This window comes from Phoxinus phoxinus, assembly GCF_949152265.1.
Source record: "Phoxinus phoxinus genome assembly, chromosome: 18".
NCBI lineage: Eukaryota > Metazoa > Chordata > Actinopteri > Cypriniformes > Leuciscidae > Phoxinus > Phoxinus phoxinus.
In genome coordinates, this window is record NC_136893.1 from 15,860,793 (window position 1) to 15,887,080 (window position 26,288).

The window sequence follows — 26,288 nt, forward strand, 5'->3', positions numbered from 1 at the left end:
AATATCTTCATGGAACATGATCTTTACTTAATATCCTAATGATTTTTGGCATAAAAGAAAAATCGATGATTTTGACCCATACAATGAATTGTTGGCTATTGCCACAAATATACCCGTGCGCATTATGACTGATTTTGTTCTGATTTTGTTCTCTGTTATATTGTTCAATGCATCGAGATATCAAGAATGCAAGGGGCTAATCATGCAATATAAATTTGTTTGCATATATCATCCCCAACATTAGCCGGCACCATTAATAGGGGAGACACTATGAGTCTTCTAAACATACATGCACTCACACAGCAGAACCAGACCATCATGACATCAGTGCAGTCGCCTTGAAAGATGACAACACAAGACCCCCACCTGAGAGACAAAATGGCCATTTCTGAAATAAACACTTTTGCATAAAATCAATTAGTGGTTTTGTCACGGCTGGAGGCAGAGGTGGGTAATTAGAAGACCCGTCTATTTACAGCGGGACCTTTGTGGGATCTCTCTCTCCCCTAGTGGCAGGGAGCAGATGACATAGATGATTTCCTGTCCTGGCTCGATGTCACTGCGTTAATTGGCCACAGCACATTAATTGAAAGTGAAAAGAAGAGTCGCGGAGGGGGTGGGGGGTGGGCGTTTGACTGTGAGAAACTGTGATATAGAGTGGAAGCGGAGGGTGAGGTGGCTGGGGAGTCTTTAATTGTTTCAAATTAGGCATGTGATTGACAGTGACAGAAAGTGGGCATTGACAAGCTGGGCCCAGATGAGAACGATTAGCGTGCAACCAGACAAGCTGTCACTTCTCGCAACATGTTATCTGTAGGAAATATTATGCATATGGCTCTTTTAACCCTGTATAGTAACCCTGGGCTCTGAATGTACATGATAGGAACCAATACGATAAATCACTTATAATGACAGTTACATAAAACAAGCATGAAAAACAAACATGGCGGGTAAAACTTTACAATGACGTGCCATTTGTTAACGATAGTTAATGCATTAACTAATATCAACTAACAGAGAGCAATACATTTGTTACAGTATTTATTCATCTGTGTTAATGTTGGTTAATACAAAATGTTGGTAAAATACAAAATGTTGGTAAAATACAACGGATCATTGTTAGTTAATGTCTGCTCAGGTCCATTATATAACATTAACAGATACAGGTTTTGATTTTATAAATGTTGAAATTAATATCTAAAATGAATAAATACTTAAGAAGTATTTTTCATTGTAAGTTAATGTTAACTAATGTAGATAACTAATGTTAACAAATAGAACCTTATTGTATGGCGTTACCACATGGCAGTGCAAACTAAATTATTATATTTTGTATGATGTAAAGCAACAAAATGCTCTGAAGAAATTCCATAAAATTGTAACATTTCATTAAATATGTTCTAGATATCATATAACCCTTGCATGTTTGTTTATTATATTTAGTAGTATTTAGAATGATAGAAAGTGGTATTTACATCTCCATTTTAACCAATTTCACCAGGTTTGCATGCATTCCGTAAAATTTCACATATTCTCCACTCGAATCAGCACAGAAAACTGGGAAGAAGTCTGCAGATTCTATCTGGTACTATATATTTCTTTTCAAAGGAAGCCATGTCTGGTTCTCTGCCCAGTGTCACCATAGGCTACAACCCCTTTGTTTTATTTTAGATTTTATTTTGTTGAAATATCATGCATAACAATCACTGTTAAGCGGCTCTAGTGTAATACGGACAAGGCTTTTCAGTACCACTGGACCCTAAATGTCCCAAAGTGCTACAAGGCCTGGAGTTAACCAAAGGTTAATGAGCTGATATAGGGAAAAGTGTGAGGTGCAATCTGATTATTTTATTCAGTGTTTGCGGATGTGTGAGATAGATTCAGTCACAAGGAAAGAAACATCCCCCTCTGACCTCTCATCCCACCCGCCGATCTTTTCACGCCTCGCGCTGCCGCCGCCGACGCTTCTGCCAAATGAAACGTCTGCTTTAAATGATTTCACAAGGAGCGGCTCGGCAGCAGCGAACGCCGTCCAAGAATAATGCAAGGTGGAGAGTTGGCATAGGAGGCGGGAGGAGGGGGGTGTTTGTTTGCTAAAAACAGCAGGGAGCAGGCCTAGTGAAGAATGTCAAGTCAAATTGTTCTTGACAGAGTTAATATCTGCACCTCATAGGGATAATTACATGTAAATAAATAGTGAAATAGCTCTCAGCTGGAGTCTGAGGGGAGAGAGCGGGGCAGTTAGTGTCAGCCAGCTGGGGACTCCATCGCTAAGGATGTTGAGCAGCGTGAGGGAGGGGGAGGGAAGGATACAGAGGCGAAAAAACCTCTGATGTTATAAAACCACATCACAGAAACTGTAAAACTATTGTAGCTTTACATACGAAATCCTAAACAATGAGACAAGCGTACAAAAGTCTGTCATAAACTGTGGAGGGGGCAGTTGTAGTTTTTGCGAGGCTGTAGTATTAATCATAACTTCACACCTGTCAGACTGGCATCTGGAGCTAACAGGAAGCATGTGCACAACGCTGACCGCCCCAATCCATGGTGTTTTGAGCAGGTTCATAATAGTTGGAAGTTTTCTCTGTTCATACCCAGTGACCCTGCACACACACTCACTGTATGACCCTAAAATAAAACTGGTGTGTCTAGACCCTTTACATTTCTGTTTATGAAATATTTTAGCTAAATTTAAATCCATCCACACCAAAAATCAACACATCAAATGCAATATCCACAAATGTCATCCTGGCCTGTTTATTATATATTCCCTGACTCCTAAATAAATGTATATTAATGAAACTTTGAGTCTATTGGTGAGATGAACACGTTTTTTTCTGTTCCCAGCATGCCGTGTTACCTCCCAACTGTCTCATGCATTGTTCCTTGTTTAGAAACATGTAAACACTGAGAAAAGTATGCCTTTTATTTTTAGCAAAACAAACCAAATAATATACTTCAATAAAGTTTTATGAAAATAATAGTAGAAATGTACGTTCATATTGTTCAAGCACTTTTAATAGATATAAATAAATATATAAATAGGATTTCCTCATACATGCAATCAGCTTTTCTCTTTTTTTTGACTTTGTAAATGCTGAGCTAATACTAAAAGGTAATAGTATTTTTCCATCTAACAGTTAAGTCAGCCACAATGCATTGAGTGTATTGGCCTCGCTTAAATCCTCATCTCCTGCGCTGCCTCCGTGAGATAAATGTAAATCACATTCTCTTATATCCCGTATTTTTCAGGATGCAACAGCTCACTTTCTCTCACACACACAAACACTCTTGAATTTATATTGTGCTTTTATTGTCTTCTGCAGCCTTTCATCTATATAAGAGAATAAGAATCCCTCTCTGTGTAAAAGAGAAGAGAGAGTGAAATAGATGCTGAAATGAAGAAAATAAACAAAGGAAAGGAAAGGAGGCTATGAAATTAGACTGTGTGGACCATATATACGGCGTGTATAGTAAAATGAATGAAAAAAAGGCAAAAACAAGAGACAGCAAGGTTAAAAACGTTACAACATTACAGCCTTGTTCTCATTCACCAAAAATGACAAAAGGCATTTGCCATCCAAATAATAACATTAATGCATATAACAGATATTAAAATTCTCCGAAAAATGACAAAAGGCATTTGCCATCCAAATAATAACATTAATGCACAGATATTAAAATTCTCTGAACCCCAGTGCTGAAACTTGCCTATGTTGTGGAGATCATAATTAAATCATTCCTAATATACTTTTTTTCTGTTTTTCCCCACATACGGTTAAATGACAGACCCTCTGAAAAACTATTTTCCATCTAGAGCCATTGGAGATGTTGAATGTGAAATTTACATATGTATTTGAGTGACCTGAGAAACCTGCTATGTTTCATTAACACATGCACAAGACTCCAATTTCACTCAGCTTGCGCTAGAGAAGGAAAAAAAAGATAGGATGAGAGAGGGAGGGAGCAAGAGAGAGAGAGAAACTAAATAAATTCATGCAGAAAACATTCTGCCAGTGGATATGATTTAAATTCCCCTGAATTTCTTGGCAGCTTCTGAGCAGGTCTCAATTTTTTTTTTTTTTTTTTTTAAAGCCTCTTACTTTTTAACTCTTGCCAAATTGAAACAGCATCTGTATTTAAGACGGGTTCTAATTAACAAATATTTCTCCTCTGCTCTCGGAGCACGGGGGTGATGTAAATATGCATTTATTTAGTCTTTTGATTTGTCGATGGTGACACATGCCAGCTGACACCGTGCCCGGCGAGCGGCTTAATGCCGCAGTCTTAATAATAGCAGAGACGGCACATAGATTCACTCGCTGACATTCAGGTGCACAAAGTCTAGTCAAAAATCGGAAAAAAAGAAGGGAAAAGGAGTGAACCAAAACTCAATCTTCTTCTTCCTCTCTCTCTCTCTCTCTCTCTCTCTCTCTCTCTCTCTCTCTCTCTCTCTCTCTCTCTCTCTCTCTCTCTCTCTCTCTCTCTCTCTCTCTTTCTCTCTCTCTCTCCCTCTCTTTCTCACCCCCTCTCACTCTCTCATATAATTTTTTTTTTTTTTTTTTTTGGCAACCCCTGTGCAGGCTTCTTAAATATAATTCATCCAGTTTAAAGTGGCTGCTGTGCTAATGGAGGAGAGGAGAGAGGTTGGAGTCCCCCCTCCCTTATCTCTAGCAGACAGTTGTCAGGAATCACTGGTGAGGCCTGAGTTTTGCGCGTGGCTCAGGCAGGGAGGCCTGGGGATACGGATCAAAGGGAGTGCTGGTGAGCACTGCTCTGCCTCTGATCCCCCAGTGCTGAAACCCAGCCTATTCGCTCTCCCTTCCTAACATCAAATGCTAGCCAAAGTTCCTTCATTCCAAAACACAAATCTTCCAACTGCAATGGAGAGGCACAAAAAAAAAGATACCTTTGCCATTTTTATAAAAGTGTGTGGATGTATTTGTTTGATAGAGGACTTTTTTTTTTTTTTTTAAATACTCATTTAATAGATGCACATCATATTTGGATATGTTTTTTTAAATGCTTACATTTCAGTTTAAAAATTTCAGTTGAAATCTGTGTAAAAAAAAAGAACAGAAAAAATTATTTAAATGGAATAACACTTAAAACACATTAAATTAAAAAAATCATAGCACATTTTATAAATATATATATATAGGTATGTCACTTGATTCAGGGGCCATTTACACAACACCATTTTCAACTAAAAACTAAAAATTGTATGGGTTTTGGCCATTCATTTACACGTCGGTGTAGTTTTGAACACAAACTTTTGAAAAAGGGTTTCAAAGTGCAAGTTTTTTACGACGATACCGTTATTGTTTACATGTAAACTATAGACCTTATGCACCAGAGAAACAAGGGCGCAGCCATCTTTAGAATATTGTCTTTGAACTTCCGTTTTTTCGGTCGCTCTGTATATTTCTATGGCATTACTGTCCAGGAGTAATTTAGCTGGTGAAGTGGATTTACTTAATGTAAAGTTAACGAAAGTTATCATGAGGATTGTAATGTTTAAATGGCTTAGATGTCTTAACAAATGTCAGTCGACCGGGAAGATTTTAAAACAAGCCGTTCATTCATAAATACGCAAGATCGCTGTGAAAATACAGACCGGAAGAGAAAACACAACGAGCGCAGCGCTGAAAAGCGGCGTGGCTACATAAGGTCTATAAAAACCGCAAATTTGTGAAAATGGTGACGTCATGTGCATGCGTATTACGTGTTCAGTCTATAGGCGCGTAGTGTTGCTTTACAAAGTTACATACAGCGTTTTTAATTGTTTTGTGGATGTGAACGAGGATCGTTTTGACGAAGTTGTCGTCTGTACACGAAAAACACAAAGGAAAAACATTTCTGTATTTAGTACGGTTTTGTATTTATCGGTTTCGTGCACAGTATTACTAGAATTTTACGTTTGTATATTTAAAATTTGTTACTGTATGTTCATGATAAATCACCTATATTGTTTCATTTAACAGTTTTAGTCCCTTTGGAACTAAAAAAAATAAATAATAAAATATAAATATAAATGTTAATGAATATAAAAATCTTGTAAGAGAATAAAAAAAATACATATAAATATTAAAATAAAAAAAACTTATAAAAGATTAAATACACATATAAAAAGTCTAAAATAAAGCAATAAGCCCCTTGAAGCCGTGTTTTACAGTGAATTTAGAACAGCTAAGGGGCGTTGTTACGACGTGGAGCTAAAACCCCCTCAGCTGTTCTAAATTCACTGTAAAACACGGCTTCAAGGGGCTTATTGCTTTTATTAAACAGTTACTCCATAAAAATATTAATTTTAATATTAATTTTATTCATAAAATAAACACCAGCAACAAAAAATATAACGTTATAACACATTTATTCCTCCGCCAAGCAATGTAGTTCCAAAATAGGTTGCCAAGCAACACATGCAGCAACAAAGAATCACAAGGTCACAGGTGTATGTTTGTTGAGTAATTTACAACGGCTTCGAACGCGGCTCAACCAATCAGAATCAGGGACCGGAACTATCAGTTTTATAAGAATAAATATAAAATGCAAGCATAAATATAAAATGTATTATAATAACATATAAATGTTTATAAATTTACAAATCTTCAAAAAGAATAAACAGAAATGACTAAAATAACAAAATAGTTGGTTAATTTTGTGAATATTGCACTCAGACATCATAACTATGGCCTAATCAACCTGACACTAATGCTGCAGAGAGCAATTGCAGTAATGCTCATAATAATAATAATAATGAGACACACTCGAAGCTTTACTAGATGACTCGAGTGCCTTGAGGGCTGGCGTTGTTGCTACGAGGCCCGAAACAAAAAGCATGACTGATTATACTGAATGGTTGGTTTTAGTAAAACCTGTTCATTAAAACGGGTGTGTGTTGTGTTCCTCTCCAGTTACGACATAACAACAACAAAACAAACCTGCACATATCAGACACACCAAAGCAGAACGTCTCCCGTTGTAAAACCCAATCACCCGCCAGTCCCGCCTGCACAAAGCATCTGTTGTAGGAGGAGGAATGACTGTAGTAGTAAAGCAGGCTACAGCTTTATTACCGCATTCATTCCTTCTCCACGTGTCCAATGTTTGGACTGGTCTCAATGTCCACCAGAGGATGAAACACTGAAAAGACATGCATTCAAGGCCATAGAAATCTGTCCATAGCTCTGACCCGGTCCAAAAGCGGGCTTAATGGAGATTAGGTCTGGCATTGCATAATTTTCATCCGAACTAAGCTGCAGTGCTGTTTAATGTGTTTTCCAGAGGTTGCAGTGAGAAAGCGCTCTGGTTCTGTTGGCACATGAGAAGAGTGAGAGCGGGGTGTGCACCTGTTGGTGTTGTGAACCCAGCAGGGTTGCATTTCATTCTGGCACACAGCCATCATAGCACATTTACTGACTCACAGCACATTTTCTCCACTCGATGGAGGCTGTAAAGAAGAGTGTTTGTGCATCCACACAGTTGTACAAAAAGCCCATCTAAAAATGAGCATACCTAGCTCACATTTTCACAAACTAAAAGCCACAACATTTCTACCATGCAGTGCCTCTTCATGTAGTATACAATGGATAAAATATTAAACAATGATTATGGTGGTATATTTTAAAGCATTTCAACACCTTTGAGTGATTTTTGCTATATGATGCAGACTTTGCCATTTTAGCAGGCTTTGTGGTCTAACTTATAAAATGAAAAAAGGTGACATTTTCTAATTGTTTCTTTTTTTTACAGTCTATGATGTATATATTTTTTTACAGTCTATGATATATATATATATAAAAAAATGTTTTAACTGTCTTGGAAATTGTCTTAATAGTTAATCAGTGTGTAAGTTCCTCACTTTTATTTTACATCGTATTTGTTTTATGCGAATTTTCATTTCTCCAAATAAAATGTGCATGAGAATATTTTGAAAAATGTCAACAAAACCAGAGCTCAAAAGTTTATGCATAATAAGATTAAACCTAAAAATACCAAAAATATTTGTTTTATTTCTGCCCATTTCTAAACATGGGACAGTGATTTTACAAAGCAGTCAGGCACTTCAGAAGTCAGGATACTAAATAAAATAAAACATAAATCAGAAGGAAATTGAGGTAAGAATAAGCAGGATTATTTTGAAACTGTCAGTTAGATGTGCCTCAAAGAATCAGTGAGCCAGCGTCAAAGAAGGGTTTGTCCAGACAAATGAGAGAAGGCCATTACACTACTATGACAACAACTTTAGGCTATAAAGCTTTTAAAAAAATGTCTGATAAGATTTCCCAAGCAGACAAAACCAAACAAAAAGCTCTCTGTGCAATCCCACAGTCCTCTACTATTTGACAAGCATTAGGAAAAATAATTGACAACTGCACTCTCAGTATTCAAACTCTACATTAGACTCTACAAAATCTTGCACACACTAGCTTATTTGCATTGATTTGCATGAACTGTTTTCATTGAAGGCTAAATTAATGTGTTAAAATAAATTAGCCGAAGAGGCTTATAAGTAAAAGAAAGACAGTAGTATAGACAAATGATGGAGAAAATCGTCATGTACAAAAACAAGCTTGTGTAAGGACTGCCATGTGGACTCCCTGTAGCTGAGAAGAATGGGGGGGTTTTGCCTTGTGGGGCACTGGCGGCCCTTTCATGGACATTGAGGCACAGTGTGATGCTTGGGTTGAACTATGATACTCCTGTCAAAAAGAACATTAATTTTTCCTACAATAAGGGCCTGATGGAATAGCCACATGTGACATGTGGAGATGGGTGAGAGGGGCTGGACAAGGGTGGGGAGGTTAGGGGGCCGAGGAGGGGTCAGATGGAGGGTGAACCATCTTCATCTTAGTGAGAGATTCATACTAAAATTCTTAGAGAAAAATATAATTTTCACAGGTGTAATTGCTCTTTTATCCTCTTTAAACGTATAGAAAATAAAATGAGGAAGCAGTCCACATAATATGATTAATAAAAAGCAAGGAAATATGCTGTAGTAATAAAATAAAATATATTTACTCAGATGGCATTTGGTTTTATTCAGAATAAAACAAATTACTTACATAATCTATAGTGTAATGTAAAACACCAGAAAGCTATTATTTTATATTTGATCCATTTCTGGCTGAAAGTACTCCCCCAAAAAATGCACACAAATTCTCCAGCCATGTTCAGTTATTTATGCAGGTTTGCAGCGAGAGCATTAGTACTTAAAGCCCCTCCACCACGATTAACAATCAAACATGCTGAGAAACGCTTATGTTATCCCCAACTCCGCAGTACAAGAGAAAATCTCTTTTTTGTCATCAAATCCCTAATTCTTTCCTCTCTTTTGGAAAAAATGGAGTAATACCAGTTTCCAATCTGCTTTGAGAAATATTTGGTGAGGAGGGGGGGGGAAATGGCCATAAAACGTGTGAACAAGGGGGTAATTGTGGACAAACGCAGTATTGAATTTCATCTTCAACTCCTTACACACCATTTCAATCTTATTTTCTGCCTGTTAGTCAGATCTTCTTGGTTATGGTGGGCAAAACTGCCCACTAATGGTGAATAATTGCTTGTAATATACTCTTCACCAATGATGTGCATCAATAGCAGCCATTTTCCTATTATTTAGCTCAGGGTAGGATCAACCCTGAGCAAAGAGTCTTATTTTTACACGCATTGTTCAAGGTAGCAGGTAACAATGCCATATAATGTCTATAACAAGAACCTTCACACAGAAACACTGTCAAACTGAAACAAAACCTGTCTATTTAAATTCTATGAAACAAACACAAAAAACGCCACATGCCTTAAATTGAATTTCCTGGTTTCCCATTTTATACTTTCCTCTATGGCATACTGAAATTGAATAGGATTCAAAGATGTATCAGAGCCTCACAAGGCAATACTTTTTTTGCTATGTTCCAGTTAATTAAAACATCTAGACGTATTTAAACATCTGTTAACTCTTGAAAATGACTTCCAGACAATTAAACATACAGATCCATTAGTTTGGTGAGATTATGCTCTTTTCTGAACGAGGCGCATGCAGTGCTGGCAGCTCGTTGACTGCATTTGGGATTTATTCTCTTTAGGGTATCCTGTATTGTCTGAAACTAATTTTCTTAGAATCAAACAATTAAATCTTTATTTTAATTAGGAGAGTGGGTAAAACAAAGGAATATTAATTAGAAAACATTATCTTATGAAGAATTCACAAGCACAAGGGGGGTATCAACAACTAGAAGACGATTCCTCCGAAACGTGTCTGCTCGGTACACATGAGACGCATCTAATCACCAAACGAACACGGTAGCGCACAAAGAATATGCTGTTTTATCTTCAGAGAGGTCTCATAATTCCACTTGAAAGACTCCTTGACATGTGGCTATAGAGAAGAGTATTTAAACACTGTGGCCAGTGACCCTTACTGACCTGTGGAGATAGTCCATTGCTCACGGGATTCATGTGATTGCTGGACGCTGACTGGCTCATGAAGGTGTCGGTGTAGCTGGAGAAACCGTGGCGGTTGGACGAGAGGCCGTAGGCGGAGCCGCTGTCGCTCGAGAGCCCGCCCTGATGCATGGTGGACGGGGGCAAGGGCTGGGGCCGATGCACTGTGCCACTGACATCTGGATAGAACAGCATATTTAATTAGTTCGGAAAACTATTCTCAAGTGCATCATAGGAGCTTTAAATGTATTGCCATTCCTGTATTAGATAAGTTTGAGTATTAAATATTTAAAAAAAGGTCAAATTCTTCACAAAGGGCCTGTTTACACACTTCATGCATTTTTACTGATTGGAAAACTATCAAGTTTGTTAAAACTGGTTCATTTACACTTGGCCACAATAAATGCGTCTCCGCTAAACGAATATAAATCCGATCTTCAGTTCCCACGCTATATGCAAATTTACGTCAGCGAATGCAACAGAAATTAGCTGCATTTTATTAATCAAAAGCTAATTTCAAGATAAAGAACGCAATAAGAGAGATATATGGTAGGATAATTAAGTCTCACAATACTTTTGATGAAGATGATTGTGTGTTGAACTTCTGGATGTAATGCCAAACTTTTAGTTTCATTTGAGGCAGTTTGCGCGTCAGCTACTCATCTTAAGGCTCTACTCGCCTGTGTGGCGAGTAGAGCTGTCATATCTGGTTACCGGAGCAGGTAGCCTATAACACGCTCACAAGTTTATTATTTTTTTATTTTTAACATTTTGGGAGGAGTAACATTTACATATGTTTCTTCAACAACCAGATGCATTTACACTTACCCAGTTTCATCTTGGAATGCTTCTCAAACACTGGGTCTTTTCACGACCTGATAGCTATCTGATCAGAGCAAACGCATGAAGTGACCAGGCGTAAACAGGCCCAAAAACATTGATTAGCTTACCCTGTTGTAATGTTGATGAAGGGTAGCTGGACTCGGGAAGCTGGTATGTTGGTAGAGTGCCCATGCCTGTGGGTGGGAATCCTCCAGGTAACAGGTGGTTAAATGCCGCCAGTTGATTAGCTCCAGCTTGTTTACGCCACCTGGCTCGTCGATTGCTGAACCAAACCTAAAATTAAAAAGTAAAAAAAAATCAATAGTAATAATAATAAGTGCACTAAATTGCAGCTAATTATTTTCATGTTCGATAACCAAATACATGGGTGATATTATACATTTCTTCTACTTGATTTTTGGAAAAGAATGAACATCAAAACACTGAAAAATTAAATGGATTTGCTAAAAGGGAATTGAGGCACCACAATATGTTCTTTTAAAATCAGTTTGAATTAGAAACCAGGTTATTATTCATTCGTTAACTAAAACTAAAACCATAAAAAATATTTTCATTATTTGAAATAAAATGACCATTAACTGAAATAAGATAAAATGTAGAAAACATAAAACAATAATAATTCAGTTAGTTGATAAGGCAACATGCGTCATAAAACGTGATAAGAAATATATAGACATTTTTAAAAAACAATAAAAGCACAAAACATAATAACTAACATTTTTAAAAATAAAATCAAAATATTAACACAAACTATAATAACTATAAATCTATAATACAGTGTTACTAAAATAACACTGATTAGGGAAAAAACTCAAAAAGACCTTATATTAGAGGAGGGATATAACAGGGTTACATGCATTACATTGTTATGCACCTCACTCTGTCTGCACCCTCAAGAGGTAACCCGTAAAATGGGTCATATCTTTGCCAAAATCTATTAGTATCCCGTTCATTTAGTGCAAAGTTATCTAAACCTAAAAATCTTACAATAAATATCCAACAATGACAGAGAATGATGAATTAAAACATAGGCCGAGAACTAATATGGTGCCAACTAAGAAAAAAATCAAATGAAAATATCTCTGGATATGACGTGTTCGAGATATTTAATGAACAAAAAGCTTTTCTTTGTTGAAAGAAAGAAAGAAAGAAAGAAAGAAAGAAAGAAAGAAAGAAAGAAAGAAAGAAAGAAAGAAAGAAAGAAAGAAAGAAAGAAAGAAAGAAAGAAAGAAAGAAAGAAAGAAAGAAAGAAAGAAAGAAAGAAAGAAAGAAATGCCTCTGTCACATTAAGACACATTTTTAAAGTTTCATTCTAATGAGAGTCATTGAAAGGGGGAGCACGGCCAGTAACCTGCACCTCTCTGGGGCCGAGGCGCTGCCCCTGTGTATGCAAAAGAGTGAATGACATTGATCTATGCCTCAGAGGGGCCATTCTTCAGACTTTAATACACTGGCAGTGCAGTTAATCTACTGTTGTTTTTCAAATGGTCCCCTCCATTGTGAGTGGAAGTGAAAGAGGGGGACAATGGCCCTTCAATGAATCGGACCACAAAGAGAGGGCGTCCCTTTTTAAACAGCTCCTCAAGAATGACGCTTTCAGCCCGGGCATTGATCAAGGGGCTGGCATAGACATACTGTATGAGTACACACTCTTTCTCTGCCTCTCTCTTTTATCCTCCCAGGCTGCCCTTCACTCTTTGTATACAACATGACAAAGAAAGAGAAAAATTCTGATTATTTTTCATAAAATCTGAAATTCATATGGTAGCTAATGCAGGCATAGAGAGCTGTTTACAGCAATATATTTTTTATAAATTCGATTGATTCTCAAAAATATGTCTTTATGGTAACTGGATCAAATAAAATAAAAAATAAATAAGATAATAACAATAAATTAAATTAAATAAAACCCCACCCATAAAAAGCAAAGATTTTGGCATTCCTTAAAAACTTCCTGTTGCATTCCCATATCTAAACAAAAACTAGGAAACACCTATAAGACTTGGGGAAACACCTATAAGACCTATATAATTATTAACACACCGGGGGACTAATTACACACATGGTTAGCAACTGCTTTGAGTAAGCCGGTTCCCAACACCCAGTCTACTGGAATTTTTCAAGATAGGTTTTCTTTTTCAGTATTAATCAATAAAATCAGTTTAAATCAAATAAAAGTCAGCACTCAACTATCCCCATTAGCTGTCCCACACTGCTCCTTCAACAATGCTGTGCATCAATGACCCTTCCCATAAAACCACAAGTCCCGCTGACACAAGCCCCATTACTTTACATGTCTTAGGTTAGGATGGCTTCTGGTATTAGTGAGAACTGGAGAGTAGCACAAGGCATTAGAAAGCGTGTATCTCAGTGTTAGAGGCTAGAGCGCCTGCCGCCCCGCGCTCAATGGATCTCCTAAGAGGCTTGCTGCGAGCTGGGGCTTCTGAATGCACCATTCTGGAACCCGATGGCAAAGGCACCTTGAGCGGGGATTTTCTCTCTGCCGCTCCTTCTAATTCCCCACTCTTCTCATTTCCCTGCTCAAGCCGAGACACAAAGCACACTGCCCAACTGAGAAGGCCAACTCATTTCGTATTTCTGGAAGAGTTCAAAATAATTTCCTTAAAAGTGAACGGAGTCACTTGGCGAAACATTTAAGAGAGGAGATTTCTTGGAGTGTGGCTGAAGGAGCTGTTGTCTGATTGCATTCGGTTCGGAGGGAATGGAAGTCGAAAAAATTCAATTCAATATACTCTCAATCTCCGAGTGTACAGGGGGAGTGGAAGAGACAAAAGGAAGGGAGGTAAATGGAAGACAAATCTGATTGTGGACTGTGTCACGATTTCACATTCCACATTCGGCCAGCATCTCATGCTCTCATCCAATATCAATCACCCGGGCCACCCTATCAGTTCCTCTTGCTTTCTTTTTCTTTTGCCGTCTCTCTCGGATGACGATGGTTATATGTCTTCCTAGGATTACCGTTCGCCATGCACAGGGCGGTTGGTGGACAGACAGGAAGACGAGGAGTAAAACCTGGATAACGTGATTGAATTTCACAGCAAAAAAGAACATAACAGTGGCTGAGAAGCGTAAAAAAGGCCGACATCAATCTCAGTGCAGGGCTCCATCCAGGGGTTTAGGGAATCTGGATGGGCAGTGGGACAGGATGGGTTGGGATAAAGGGTTGAGACGGGCTGGACTGGGTCCTGAAGGTAACAGTGTAGCAAGACGTTATAAAATGTCACGTCTCTTCAGCAGAAACATCTGCAACTTTTCAACAATTCAACTTTTACTACACCCAGATGCCTTGGTTGAATTGTAGAAGACTGTTAAGTACATGCACATCCTCTTTCTTCCTTTTGTAATCATAAATATACATGTATATACATATATTTATTTGTTCTATTCATTGAAATCCCACATTTTTACGTAGGTCAGGAGCATAAGAACAGAATTATTGGCTCCAGATTTTGCAAGCATCAATCAAAACGCACGTGATATGACTCCACATCAGGGGGCTGACACTTGTGCCCTGGAAGTCGTGTTTCCAGATTGGATCAAAGGGGGCCGGATTATAGAGGGGAAGTGGAGACATCTTCAAACCTGCTTGTGTGTAACACGTGGAAGGACTAACTCTTCTCACTCCGTGCCTGACAAGTATACACTACCATTCAAACATTACCAATTTTTTTAATTCTAATAATATTTCACAATATTACTGTTTTACTGAATTTTTATTGAAAATAATTTTAGCTGTATTTTTATAAAAAAATCTTGCAGACCTTTTGAACCCTAAGCCTATCTAGTTTAATTCATTATTTATAATATAATATAACAAGAAAGTTTTCATTGTGATAACGTAGCGCGTCTAAGTTCTTCCCTCCATGTCTATCCTCCATGAGTTGTCATACCCACAACCCCAAACCTGATACTTCAGCACATCACAAAGATTTCATGTCTAACTGAGTTTAAAGTGACATAACTGCCACTGCCTATGAAATTTCCTGTAAATCTCAGATAATTCATCTGGTTTCTTCCTTTGGCCTTACAGACTGCAGTAAACCAGACAGACAGGCAGCAGTGCAGTGAGACCTGGCTGGAAGCACTTATCCCTTTGCTTAGTCAGATATGGATCACTTCCTCTGATTTGTCATACGGAGCAGTAAAACAGTGGAAGCACGAGTAACGTGTCTGTGGTTAAGAATAACCACAGTGACAGTGCTCAATGAAGACAGATGACATCTAATAGAAAAGCACCAAACACATAAATTAACGCCTTTGACATCATTACTGATCCATGTCTGACTTCCTCTCTTTGGCAGCAGCAACACTCCTTCCCTCTCTCCCTGTTTCTCCCTCTCTCTCTCTCTCAGACATCTGGATACTGTGTCAGCGCAGCTGCACTCAAGTGGGTTGACACTGAGGCCGCGGGGTCTGCCAAAAGCCAACAGGGTCAGACACCTTCCCCTCCACAAAAGCAATGATCCCAGAGCCCTGGCATGTCATTGTGAGCTATCTCGAGCCAGAGATCCTCACACATCCTCTGCTTGGCCTCTCAAGAACCAACTGCTGGGCTGTGACAGGGTTGAGAAAACAAAACATGCGCTGTTGGGCCAATATATCAAGGATGTGGTGGTTTCATATGATCTTTGAATGATCTGGACATTCCATTCAAAATGGTGCCAAAATGGTGCAAAAGAGCATTTGAATTCACATTCATGATTGGATTTTCAGTTTTTACAAATATGACTCTGGTCTGACATACGCAGGTCAGAAGTGATATAATGTTGATTCACTTGTCTAATTAGCATCAGTCACCATAAACACACAAAAGGGCCAAATGTCCCATGGGGCTCCTTTCAGGGAGAGCTGAATCACTGACATGGCCAGCGAGAGATATTCTCTCTACCAAAAAACCTGCCATGAGGCCACTATGGGTCAACTTTTTCCAAAATGGAGTCAATTCCTCAATGTTTTAGATCCTTTTTATACCTAAATTTGTTTTGATTGATTTGATTGTTTGGAACGCAATTCATAAATCCAAATGCTGCTAAGTAAAACAAAGCAATATAAAGCGTCTGCAGCTAATCACAGAAAGAGTAAGATATTTGGCAACTTGAAAGTTAGTGATGCCAATTTTGCCCTCAAAAACGTGGCTGAGAGGGAAAGAGAGAAAGACAGCTGCATTTCAATTATGCAATGATGTCATTTAGGCAGCTTGCAAAGATCTGACATACAGTGTTAAAATATTAAAACATATAATATAGTATCACAAAATCGAAAAACCAAGTCAGATTGACCTTACATGGCATTTCACTATACATTACAGCATGAATGTAATGTCCAGAGCATTAGGATTTGAAGGGCACAATTCACTGTACCATTGCAGAGGTGAAGCAGGCAGCAGGGGCATGGCGAGCGGTCATATTTTTTACAAGCTCTTGATTGATTAATGTAACTGGTGGAGAAGGGTTCCCAAGAGAGTGTGTGGGATGCTCTCTGATATGCAGCAAATTTTACAAGGAGCGGTGGTGGGCTTGAAAGTGGTGGGAAGAAAAGATCTCAGCCAAAAGCTGAAGTGAGAAATCCATCAGGAATGCACTCTTGCTCTTTTTATCCCCCTCCCTTTGCTCCCAACAGCTGCTGCCATAACTCTACTGTATTTTCCCCCTCTCATTGTTTCAACTATCCACATGGTTGACAAGCTGTCAGGAGCAGTGGTGGGAGGAGCCAAAGTTCAATGCACTTTTATCCCTCAGATAATCTTCAAAAAAGTAGTTTTGTAATTTTGTCTACAAGTGTTTAGGTTCCTCTAACGTGTATTTTAAAAATATTTCTATAAATAGAAAAATTCAAGAGTTCAAAAAGTTGTCCATCAAAAGGTGCAAAGGTTTAAGTTGTAATGTAATGGAAGAAGCAAAATATATTTTCATCCATATTGTGACGTATATCAGAGTGAAACAGGGTCATCAAAAAGAAATTAAATGTAGGGTAGGACATGGTTCAATTCATCGGTCGGAATGGGGCACATGTGTGAATGCGAACTTACAGTTGATTGCAAGAAAAAGACGGAGTTTACGCAAACTAAATGATTGGAAAAGTTCAGCAAACATCATCAGAGAAGTCTGTTCACTGTTTCACTGGAGGATATTTGACATTTTGAAGAATTTTTTTTAACGAAACATGCATGGATGTATCGTTCACACTAAGATCAATTACATGCATTTAGAAAATAGATCAGGTGAATTTTCCCTTCATGCCAACTTTAACAGGTGTAGTGCCATGTTAGCCACCTGATTGTGTTTCTCTCTGATATGGCTGACAGGAAGAGGCCCGCTGTGTTTTTTAGCACTTTCTTTGAGATGAGCAGTTGCATTGTTACACGCATCATCAATCAGAGAACCTTAGTCCAACAGATCCAGTGACACTTTAGAGCTCTATAGACCTCAGAGCACATAGCTGAACTCTTACTGAGCTCTCATTGTGCCATCTACATCTCCAACTGAGAGCATCAGTCTTATGAGTACCATATTAAACTTCATAGATGAGCACAATTAAATGGATGATTCACCCAAAAGAATTAAAATTCTGTCAGTTACTCACCCTCATGTCGTTCCAAAGACTTTCTTTTTTTCAAAAGAAGATATTTCAAAACTAAATGGACAACATTGGACCACATTGACTTTGATTGTATGTATGCTTTCATGGTCACCATGATTTTGCCAAGTAAGATTTTTGTTGATCCTGGAACAACATTCCTTTCAGAAAATGTAGCCCTAACCCTACCCCTAAGCCTAACTTACCCATAACTTATCCCTAAAATCAGAGGACAATTATAGGTAAATAACACTGATGTAATAGCATCTAACCCTAGTTGTAAACCTAAACTAGACATAAGCTGTAAATTTGTCCCCTCAAATCTGACTGGTTAATTGGAATGATATTAATCCTGGCATAACAGACGTTGGCCAGTACGTCTGTTATGCCAGGCGTACTGTGCGTGTAAACCTCACTCCCCTGGCCTCAAGTGGCGCACCAGCGGCAAGAGGCTGCGGTCTATTGCGTCCTTGTTAGCGCACCTGCTTCCCACGCCGGAGACCCCAGTTCGAATCCTGCTCTGAGCAAGTAGAGTAGAACCGGTGACATTTAGTGCCATGACCCGGATGGGAGTGAGGTTTAGGGGGGTGAGTGTAACAGACGTAGGCCAGTAAGAGCTGTGCATGTAAACCTCAAGAAACGCGCTAGCAACTGACGCTAGAGGCTGCGTCCTTATTAGCGCCCACCTCCCACTCCAGCAACCCCGATTCGAATCCGGGTCACACACCACGTGTAACCAGTGGCTCGCGACGCCAAGCGTGATATGCGTCACCAGTTACAAACACTTTAGTTCTGAATTGTGTAGCTTGTGGAGTTGTTGGACATGGGACAGCAGGCAGCAGTTTCTCTGGATCTTTTATTCCCTCTGCCATGCAAGTACAATTCAAAAAGGCCAGAAAAAGAGGAGCCCGAAACAAACTCTCCCATTCAGTTACAATGCAAAAAGGAAGAGGTGGAGACAGAACAGGAACTTATGTTGATTCTTGACATCACATCAATTAAAGGGGAAAGCACTCATTTCGATCAGGCAGCCACATCAGGTATATGTAAATAAACAATTTTGTGTGATTTCTCCTAAACAATACATCCAATTAACAGTACAATTTCTACACCCGTTACTGGAACATGTTGCACTTGGTGAAATCATGTTTACCATACAGGTTTGGAATGACATGAGGGTGAGTCAATTATTTCATTTTTGGTGAACTATCCCTTAAAGTTTTGTATACAATAATGGCTCTTGATTCAATAAAACACATTTTGAACTGCATTTCAGTCAAACCATGTGTATCTCTAGCAACTGCAGACACTACTTTAGTATTTGATAGTGTCATACCTGTACTCTGGCCTCGGTGAGCTTGGTTCTCTGGGCTAGTTCCTCTCTGGTGTATATGTCTGGGTAGTGTGTCCTTTCGAAGGCCTTCTCCAGTTCCTCCAGCTGCTCGGCTGTGAAAGTGGTCCGACTGCGCCTCTGCTTCCTCTTCAGGGGCAGGTCCGGTTCAGACTCCACTTCCGAGCCTTCGTCCATTCGACCTATCAGAGAGGATAGAGAACGAAAGAACTGAGTACGATGTGAACGCCACTATAGGAGAATAAGGCATCTACTTTCCATAGAGATGCACTTCCCAGAAAGCTCTCTGCTCATGAACACTGTCATGATCATATTAATTTTGATGTGTGAATGAGACCCCAAAGAAAAACAGATGGATGGCGGTGTGGTGAAATGTAATGGATTCATGTGGCTTTCAAGCGAATATTATTTCAATGCACAGCTATTTATATAAGCGAAGCTCTTGTAAATACAATCCCACATCAGTGCGCATCCCAGTTCGCCCCGAGGCCATAGAGGGAAAAGGGGGGAGTTAATCTCCACAGACCACCTTAGCGATCCTTGTACCGGTATTCTGTGCTAAAAATGAAACAAAACTGGCACTTTGCAAATAACTCAAGTATACGATTGAGAACATTTCATCAAATGCAATCCGCAATATATTCTTGCAGTCTTTAAAATACGAGCGGTGGATTATCTGTCAAATGCAGCCATGTCAACTATAGCATTTCTGTTTAGTGGTTAGCTGGAGAAAAGATGAGAAACAATAAGCCCAAATCTGATCTAATGCAAACCAGAGGTGTGTGGGTGGCAATTCAAGCTGAGTAGCTTAGTGATGAAACAAAAATGACACATTAGCTTATCCGTGCTGTGCAAAACAGTGACCTTTATACAGGTGTGTGAATGTCATTGCTAACTTTGCAAATAATTGCAGCAGGCATTAATATCAATAGGTCTAGATTGATAAGTATGCTGGAAAAAAACTCACTAACAATAGAGTTTCCTTCATCCCATTCTTTAGTCACATCAAGACCATTTCCACATATAACAGGGAAGATCTTACAGCCTGTTTTTATCATTTCATTTGAGTTGATTCCTTATTTATTTCCAGTTTGGCTGGCACTGGGCTGATCCTTGAAAATCCCTTCAGCAGCATTGGGGGCCTAGCTCGGCAGACACTGGCCTTAATCCAGGCCATGACTTCCCGCTAAATTGAAGCAATTCTACATTAGTGATGGCTGAACCCTAGCTTCTTATTGGCTAATGCTGGTGTGGGCTTCCAAGACTGGCCCCTCTGAATATGGTTGATTATATAGGAGCCGAGTGGGCTGTGCTCTGCCTTTCCTTATACGTTATAGGGATGTTTTTCTACCCAAATAATCGCAGTTCATCGAAATGAATCTGATATTGATTTGTACAAATTTGGAAAAATTATCTTAAAATTAACATTTGACATTCATTGAACTGTTTCAATATATTAAAGGTTCTTTATAGTGTAAAAAGGTTCTTCGGATTATAAAATTCTTTACACTAGGAAAAAAAACTTTTAAGAACTGTTCCGTGAAAGATTTTTTGGGGTGCTGAAAATTGCTAATCTATGGCTTTGCTGTGAAAATTCCCTTTTGTAACCTTTTGTTTAAGAGTGTGTGTTGGCTGAAACTTATCTCTGTGTACTTAACAGCATTAGCAGAATGAGTATTCCTTTTTTTTTTTCTTTTTTTTTTACAAAATGGACATTATAACTGAAATGAATCTGGAATCTAATCAAAATTTAATTGAATCAGGAAGTTTATATCAAAGCCCAGCCCTACACAATTTAACAGTGAGCTTCAGAACATATATTTTACACGATAAACATCCGCTTTTTACCAGGGTCATTGATGTAAGACATTGAAAAGAACTGGTTTTTCAGGTGAAACACAAGAGGGATTTGAGAAGTAATTCAATGACAGTAAAATTTTTAGATGACAGCAGATCTGTTCATTCTGATTCAAAGTTGTTTTATTCCCCAGATATATCTGAGTTTAAATGATTCTGAATGATTTTACATTTTTATATGAAAAATGTCATGTTTTTTTCTTTCCCAGTGTCACCTGACATTGGTTTGGTTACAACAACAAATGCTAACCAAGGGCAACACCAGATTACAGAATGTGTTTGCAAGTCACTATATTTGTTTGTTGGACGATTGGACAGAAAGTCCCAAAAATAGCCTCCAAACAAAAGCCCAACAATGAAAGAGCCATCAAAGTGGCTTCGACTCCAGGCCAGCTCTGTCTTTTAATTAAACAAGGAATTATGGGATTACAGGGAGGTTCTCATTACAGGCCACTTGAGGAGTCCTCTGGTAGATGTCTTTTTGTCTCCCAGAGCTCACGCTCAGGAATTCTCGACGGATTACACATGGCCGTAGGACATGAGGCCGCATTAATTAAATCAATTCCTTTGCCTTTTCTTTTAAGATTCATTTTGCCAGAATTCTCCCCTCATCCAAACACTCAGCTAAAAACATACTCAAGTATACATATATATTGGAACTCATGTTCTTTAAATCCCTTTGTTGGTTTTGGAGAAATTGTGACAAAGTGATTTGGTTTTGACTCGCCATGACGACCACTTAAGGCTGGTGCAGTGATCTATACTGATTGTTTTTCCAAAAGGTAGCCACCACTTTCATTGAAGACACAACATGGAATTTATTTTTTCCCTACATGCTGCTAGCACTTGTAACTACCCAGAAATAAAAACCATCATGCTGTTTCAAACCTGTATTTCTTTTCTTTATATGGACCACAAAAGAAGAAATTGTGAAGAATGTTTTTGTCCATGCAATAAAAGTCTATGGGGTCCAAAACAAAACTGCCATGTAGACAAACAAAAAAAAACATATCTTAATTTAATTTCAACAGATGAAAAAGTCATGAGGGTGAATAAATAATCCAATGAACAATCCCTCCACTTGTGGTAGAAAATCAAACTTGACTACCGTTTAAAAGTTTGGGGACAATTTTTTTTATTTAGAGAAATTATTAATGTTATTCAGAATGGAATTCAATTGACCAAAAGTGACAGTAAAGACGTTTAGGTTACAAAAGACTTCTACTTCAATCACATGTTCTTTAAATTCGTAAAATTTTCCCACAAATATTAAAACAGCACAACTGTTTTCAACATTGTTAAGAAATGTTTCTTGAACAGCAAATCAGCCTTTTACAATGATTTCTAAAAAAAAATTTTTTTTTATCTTACAGACCCCAAACTTTTAAACAGTGTGTATCCAGCCACAAGTTCCAAAGCAGATTTGTTTCGAGATAAGCTATCAGCTTCTCGGTTTCCCCACATTTCTACCTTCAGACAGATGAATGAAAATAAGGGGGACAAATCTAAGAAACCCAATTTGAAATTCTACAAGCTTGATGCAGTGGTCCCTGCACGACTGATGGCTATTCTGCCACATCTCATTCTGCCCTTGTCACAACAATTACAATGTCATTTAGCTGCTATAACAGAAAACCCACAAGCTGCTCCTCAGCCAGCCCTGCAGAGACCGATAAAACCAGAATAAGTTTGACAGCACTCTCCTGCTAAAGGTCAGCATCTATCGCTCTCCTACTCTAGTATAATGAGGACAGGATTATGGAAATGAAACAGACGCTGATGCAGATATGCGTCTAAACCTGGACCTCATCTTTGTCTATGCGAGATCCCGCGATTGACATGCTGGGTCCCATCACACGAATGAGACCATGGCAAGTACCCAGATCTGTCGAATGTGCTGCGGCATAAATATAACGGAGTATGAAACATTTGGTCTCAGATGGCCTGGAGCAGACAGCAGTGAAAGCTTTTGAATAAAAGGTAAATAGAGCAAAAACTGGGTTTTTAAACTAAAAAGAGCGCTTTGGCCAAACCACTAATCGGAAAAGAACAGGAACATTTAATTACAATAAGACGACACTCTTAAATCTATTAAAAAGTTGAAGGAATGCTGATAAAATGTTTTTATCTTAAAATGTGGGCTTAATTAAAAATTCCCTGTGAATATTACTCCTTTATCCATGTAGTCCTCCAGGGTTCCCAGGATATTGTTCAACTCAATGTTTCAAGCAAAAGGATGCAAAAACACGGCATGATTTTCGAACCGAACAAGATAATCTGACAGCAAATGAGCGATGTTTTCATTCAAACAAGCTCTGACAAGAACCCAAATCCTATTATTTTCCTAACTTAAAATTGTCTCTTTGCATCCCTTCAGTTATTAAGAGTGAACGTGCCCCATGGGATCAACCTGATTTGAAGCACTTACACATCAAAGGCAGTTAATCAGAGGAGAATTGGCCTAATATATCTTGAATAGGAATTCGATTAAAAGCCCTTTGGTGAAACTGAACCAGAAGAGTGGCTGTAACACTTTCAAACTGATTCACGTAGATTTGCTTCATATACAGTCAACCTGACTGAGCTTTTTTTGTTGACAGCTGGGCATAAAACTCCCCGAGAGGCTACACGGCGGACAGTGATTAACCGCTGCGGGTGAGGAGTGACTAAGGCCAAAGAGAAGTCATGACCACCCAACATAAGCCTTCAGACCACTTCCATCACCGATGAGCCTGTGAGCAGATGGGATATTCATCATCACGGCCACACTCAGACCTCTTTCTCCTTTCGGTTGTCTTTTCATTTTCATTCCCTCGTTCTCGCTCTCTCTCGCCCTAACCTTTCCTGCCACAATCTCTGTGTAAAGAACTAAAGGGCCTGGGGTAAAGTGTTCGTCCACAGCTGCACATTCCACTAAGCTTAGCATGGTAGCACACATTTACACATTTGTCTTCATCAGAGTTGGCTCTCAAAACAATATTGTACTCAGGTTGGTCCGGTATTTCTGAGGCACACAACTGGCCTCCTTGTTTCCGACACATATGTACTCATCTTTGAGAGTCCAACTGGGTAAATCACACCAATTATTGTCCCATTTATTTCTAAATTATTACACGTATAAAATATGTGGATCTATTTACAACTACTGTTTCATTCAAACTGTCATCCAAACATATCTGCACTCTCGGGCTATAAGAATAAACTACTGTATAGATATATTCTTCCGCTTACACATTCATTTGCTCTTGCTTTCAAACAATCTCTGCGTTTTAAGGTTACACAAACCATAACTTCCGTAAGACAATGTCTGTGGTGTTTGCCAATCTCCACAATGCAAGGAGGTTCTAGGTAAGTTGACCCAAATTTTGATAACCAAAAACCAATTTGACTGCAAAAAATTATTTTTCGTTTAGCCGAAATCATTGATCGAAACAGTGATCAATGACACGTTTGGACTATATCAGTGTCTATTTCGTACACACAACATGGACTACAAGTAAACATGTTAGCAGAGTAGATGCATTACACAGTGACCAAAAATGATGATTAATAATTATTATAATAAGTACAATTTGTAATACTGAATTATTGAGAGGCGGCTCATTGCTGAAAAATTGTAGGCTACTACGACTTGTTTATCATCTTTAAACATGACACCCTGAACAGCATAAAGAGTACAATTACCCAATCACCCAAATTTAAATACATAACATTTATTTCCAGCTTTTGGCTAGAGCCGAAACGTTTGTCAACTTTATCTCCTGTGTATAAGATTTTTAGAGTGCAGACTTTTTTTTGTGTGCAGTTTTTGGCTAAAAGAATACTTCAATTTTGGTGTATTCATGTTGCTGTAAGTTGGTTGCTATCTAGTATACTTACTGGCCCAAGTCAAAAGATGGCATCCCATAATCTCTGATATGTGGCCATACATATGATCGAGGACCCTTCTTCAGTGTCAGTCAAAGGGATTGTTTTCACTGCCTTATTGTCCAATAATCATACATTTGATGTATTAATACATATATGGTTAGGAATTTACATAGTAAAAGTATGAGCAAAAGTAAAGTAATGGTGATGTTACTAATTAATTTGGGTTATTCCAAAGATGAATCAAATCAAATACATTACAATGCTGAAAAACTGATGATGGTCAAACTTTAATTCAACACTAAAAACTATAACACCGTTAACCGTAATGAAATGAATAAAAAAAAAATGTATGCTACATTCAAAACCAAAACAAGTGCTTTCTGCTTCCCAATCACTCATTTCTTTCCATGGAATAAAAGAGGGAAAGCGACGTAATTTTGGCTCCCACAACAAACAATTAGCCCTCTTTTCTTTTTGCAGCATTCAAAAACATTTGAGAGAAAGAGAGGGAAGATGTGAAGGAGAGGTGATGGGTGATGCTCTTTTATAGGTCCTGTCATGTGTATGAAGGCTCAGTGGGCTTTTTGTCCAGCATGCCTGTGTGAGAGTGTGCTCACCTTAAACAACAGAGAGACTCGGGGGCCTCCGTGGCCTTTCAGGCCCAATAGAAGACGCACCTTAGGGGGCCATTTAAGCCTGAAAAGAGGCCTGACAACCCTGTGCAGCTCTGAGGGCATCAATAAATGCTGACATATTGACTCTCAGTGCCCAAACGCCACTGGAAAATGCTGCCTGAATATGAATCCATTTAGGAGCAGGGAAAATGGGGTGGCAGTGCAGAGAGACAGCGAGAGCGAGTCTCTGAGGATGGCTTGTGTCTCTTGGGTTTTGAACGTTCTGGAATGTGGTGACTGAAAGGGAGTTTTGACAATGAAACTATAACTATTGACAGATAGGAGAAAGAATGTGGAACATGGAATATGTTAGGATAATAAGACCTACTTTGGATATCATGTTAAAGAAATCGTGTTTTGCTTTAGTTATCAGATCCACACAGAACATGAATGTGAAGATCACATCTGTTCTGCTGTATTAGCTGAATTTCGCTACACTGCTGTTTAAGAACAACTCTGAAATGGTTCTTAAAATATCTTTAGGCAATTGGGAGGCGGGGGGGTGTTCTTTATAGATATGTGCAGCGCTGTCAATTTGGTGGGAAGTGCTGACTTAACTTGGTCAATGGAAGCCGGAGAGAGCTCTAATTTAGTTTCTAGCTGCGAGAAACTGAAAGGCAGGTGTCCGTTTACTTCCCATCTCA

General features: G+C 38.6%; 1 protein-coding gene across 3 annotated transcripts in view; it reads right to left on the minus strand.

Annotated features, from left to right (window-relative positions):
• pax7b (paired box 7b) overlaps window positions 1-26,288 on the minus strand; it is a 53,632-nt gene that overhangs the window by 14,117 nt on the left and 13,227 nt on the right. For all 3 annotated transcript variants that reach the window (XM_079588571.1, XM_079588570.1, XM_079588572.1), the window contains 3 exons: window positions 19,229-19,425; window positions 11,400-11,565; window positions 10,432-10,628 (listed from right to left, as the gene is read on the minus strand). In XM_079588571.1, coding sequence (XP_079444697.1) covers window positions 10,432-10,628; window positions 11,400-11,565; window positions 19,229-19,425 — 560 coding nt within the window. The remainder of the gene's footprint in view (window positions 1-10,431; window positions 10,629-11,399; window positions 11,566-19,228; window positions 19,426-26,288) is intronic.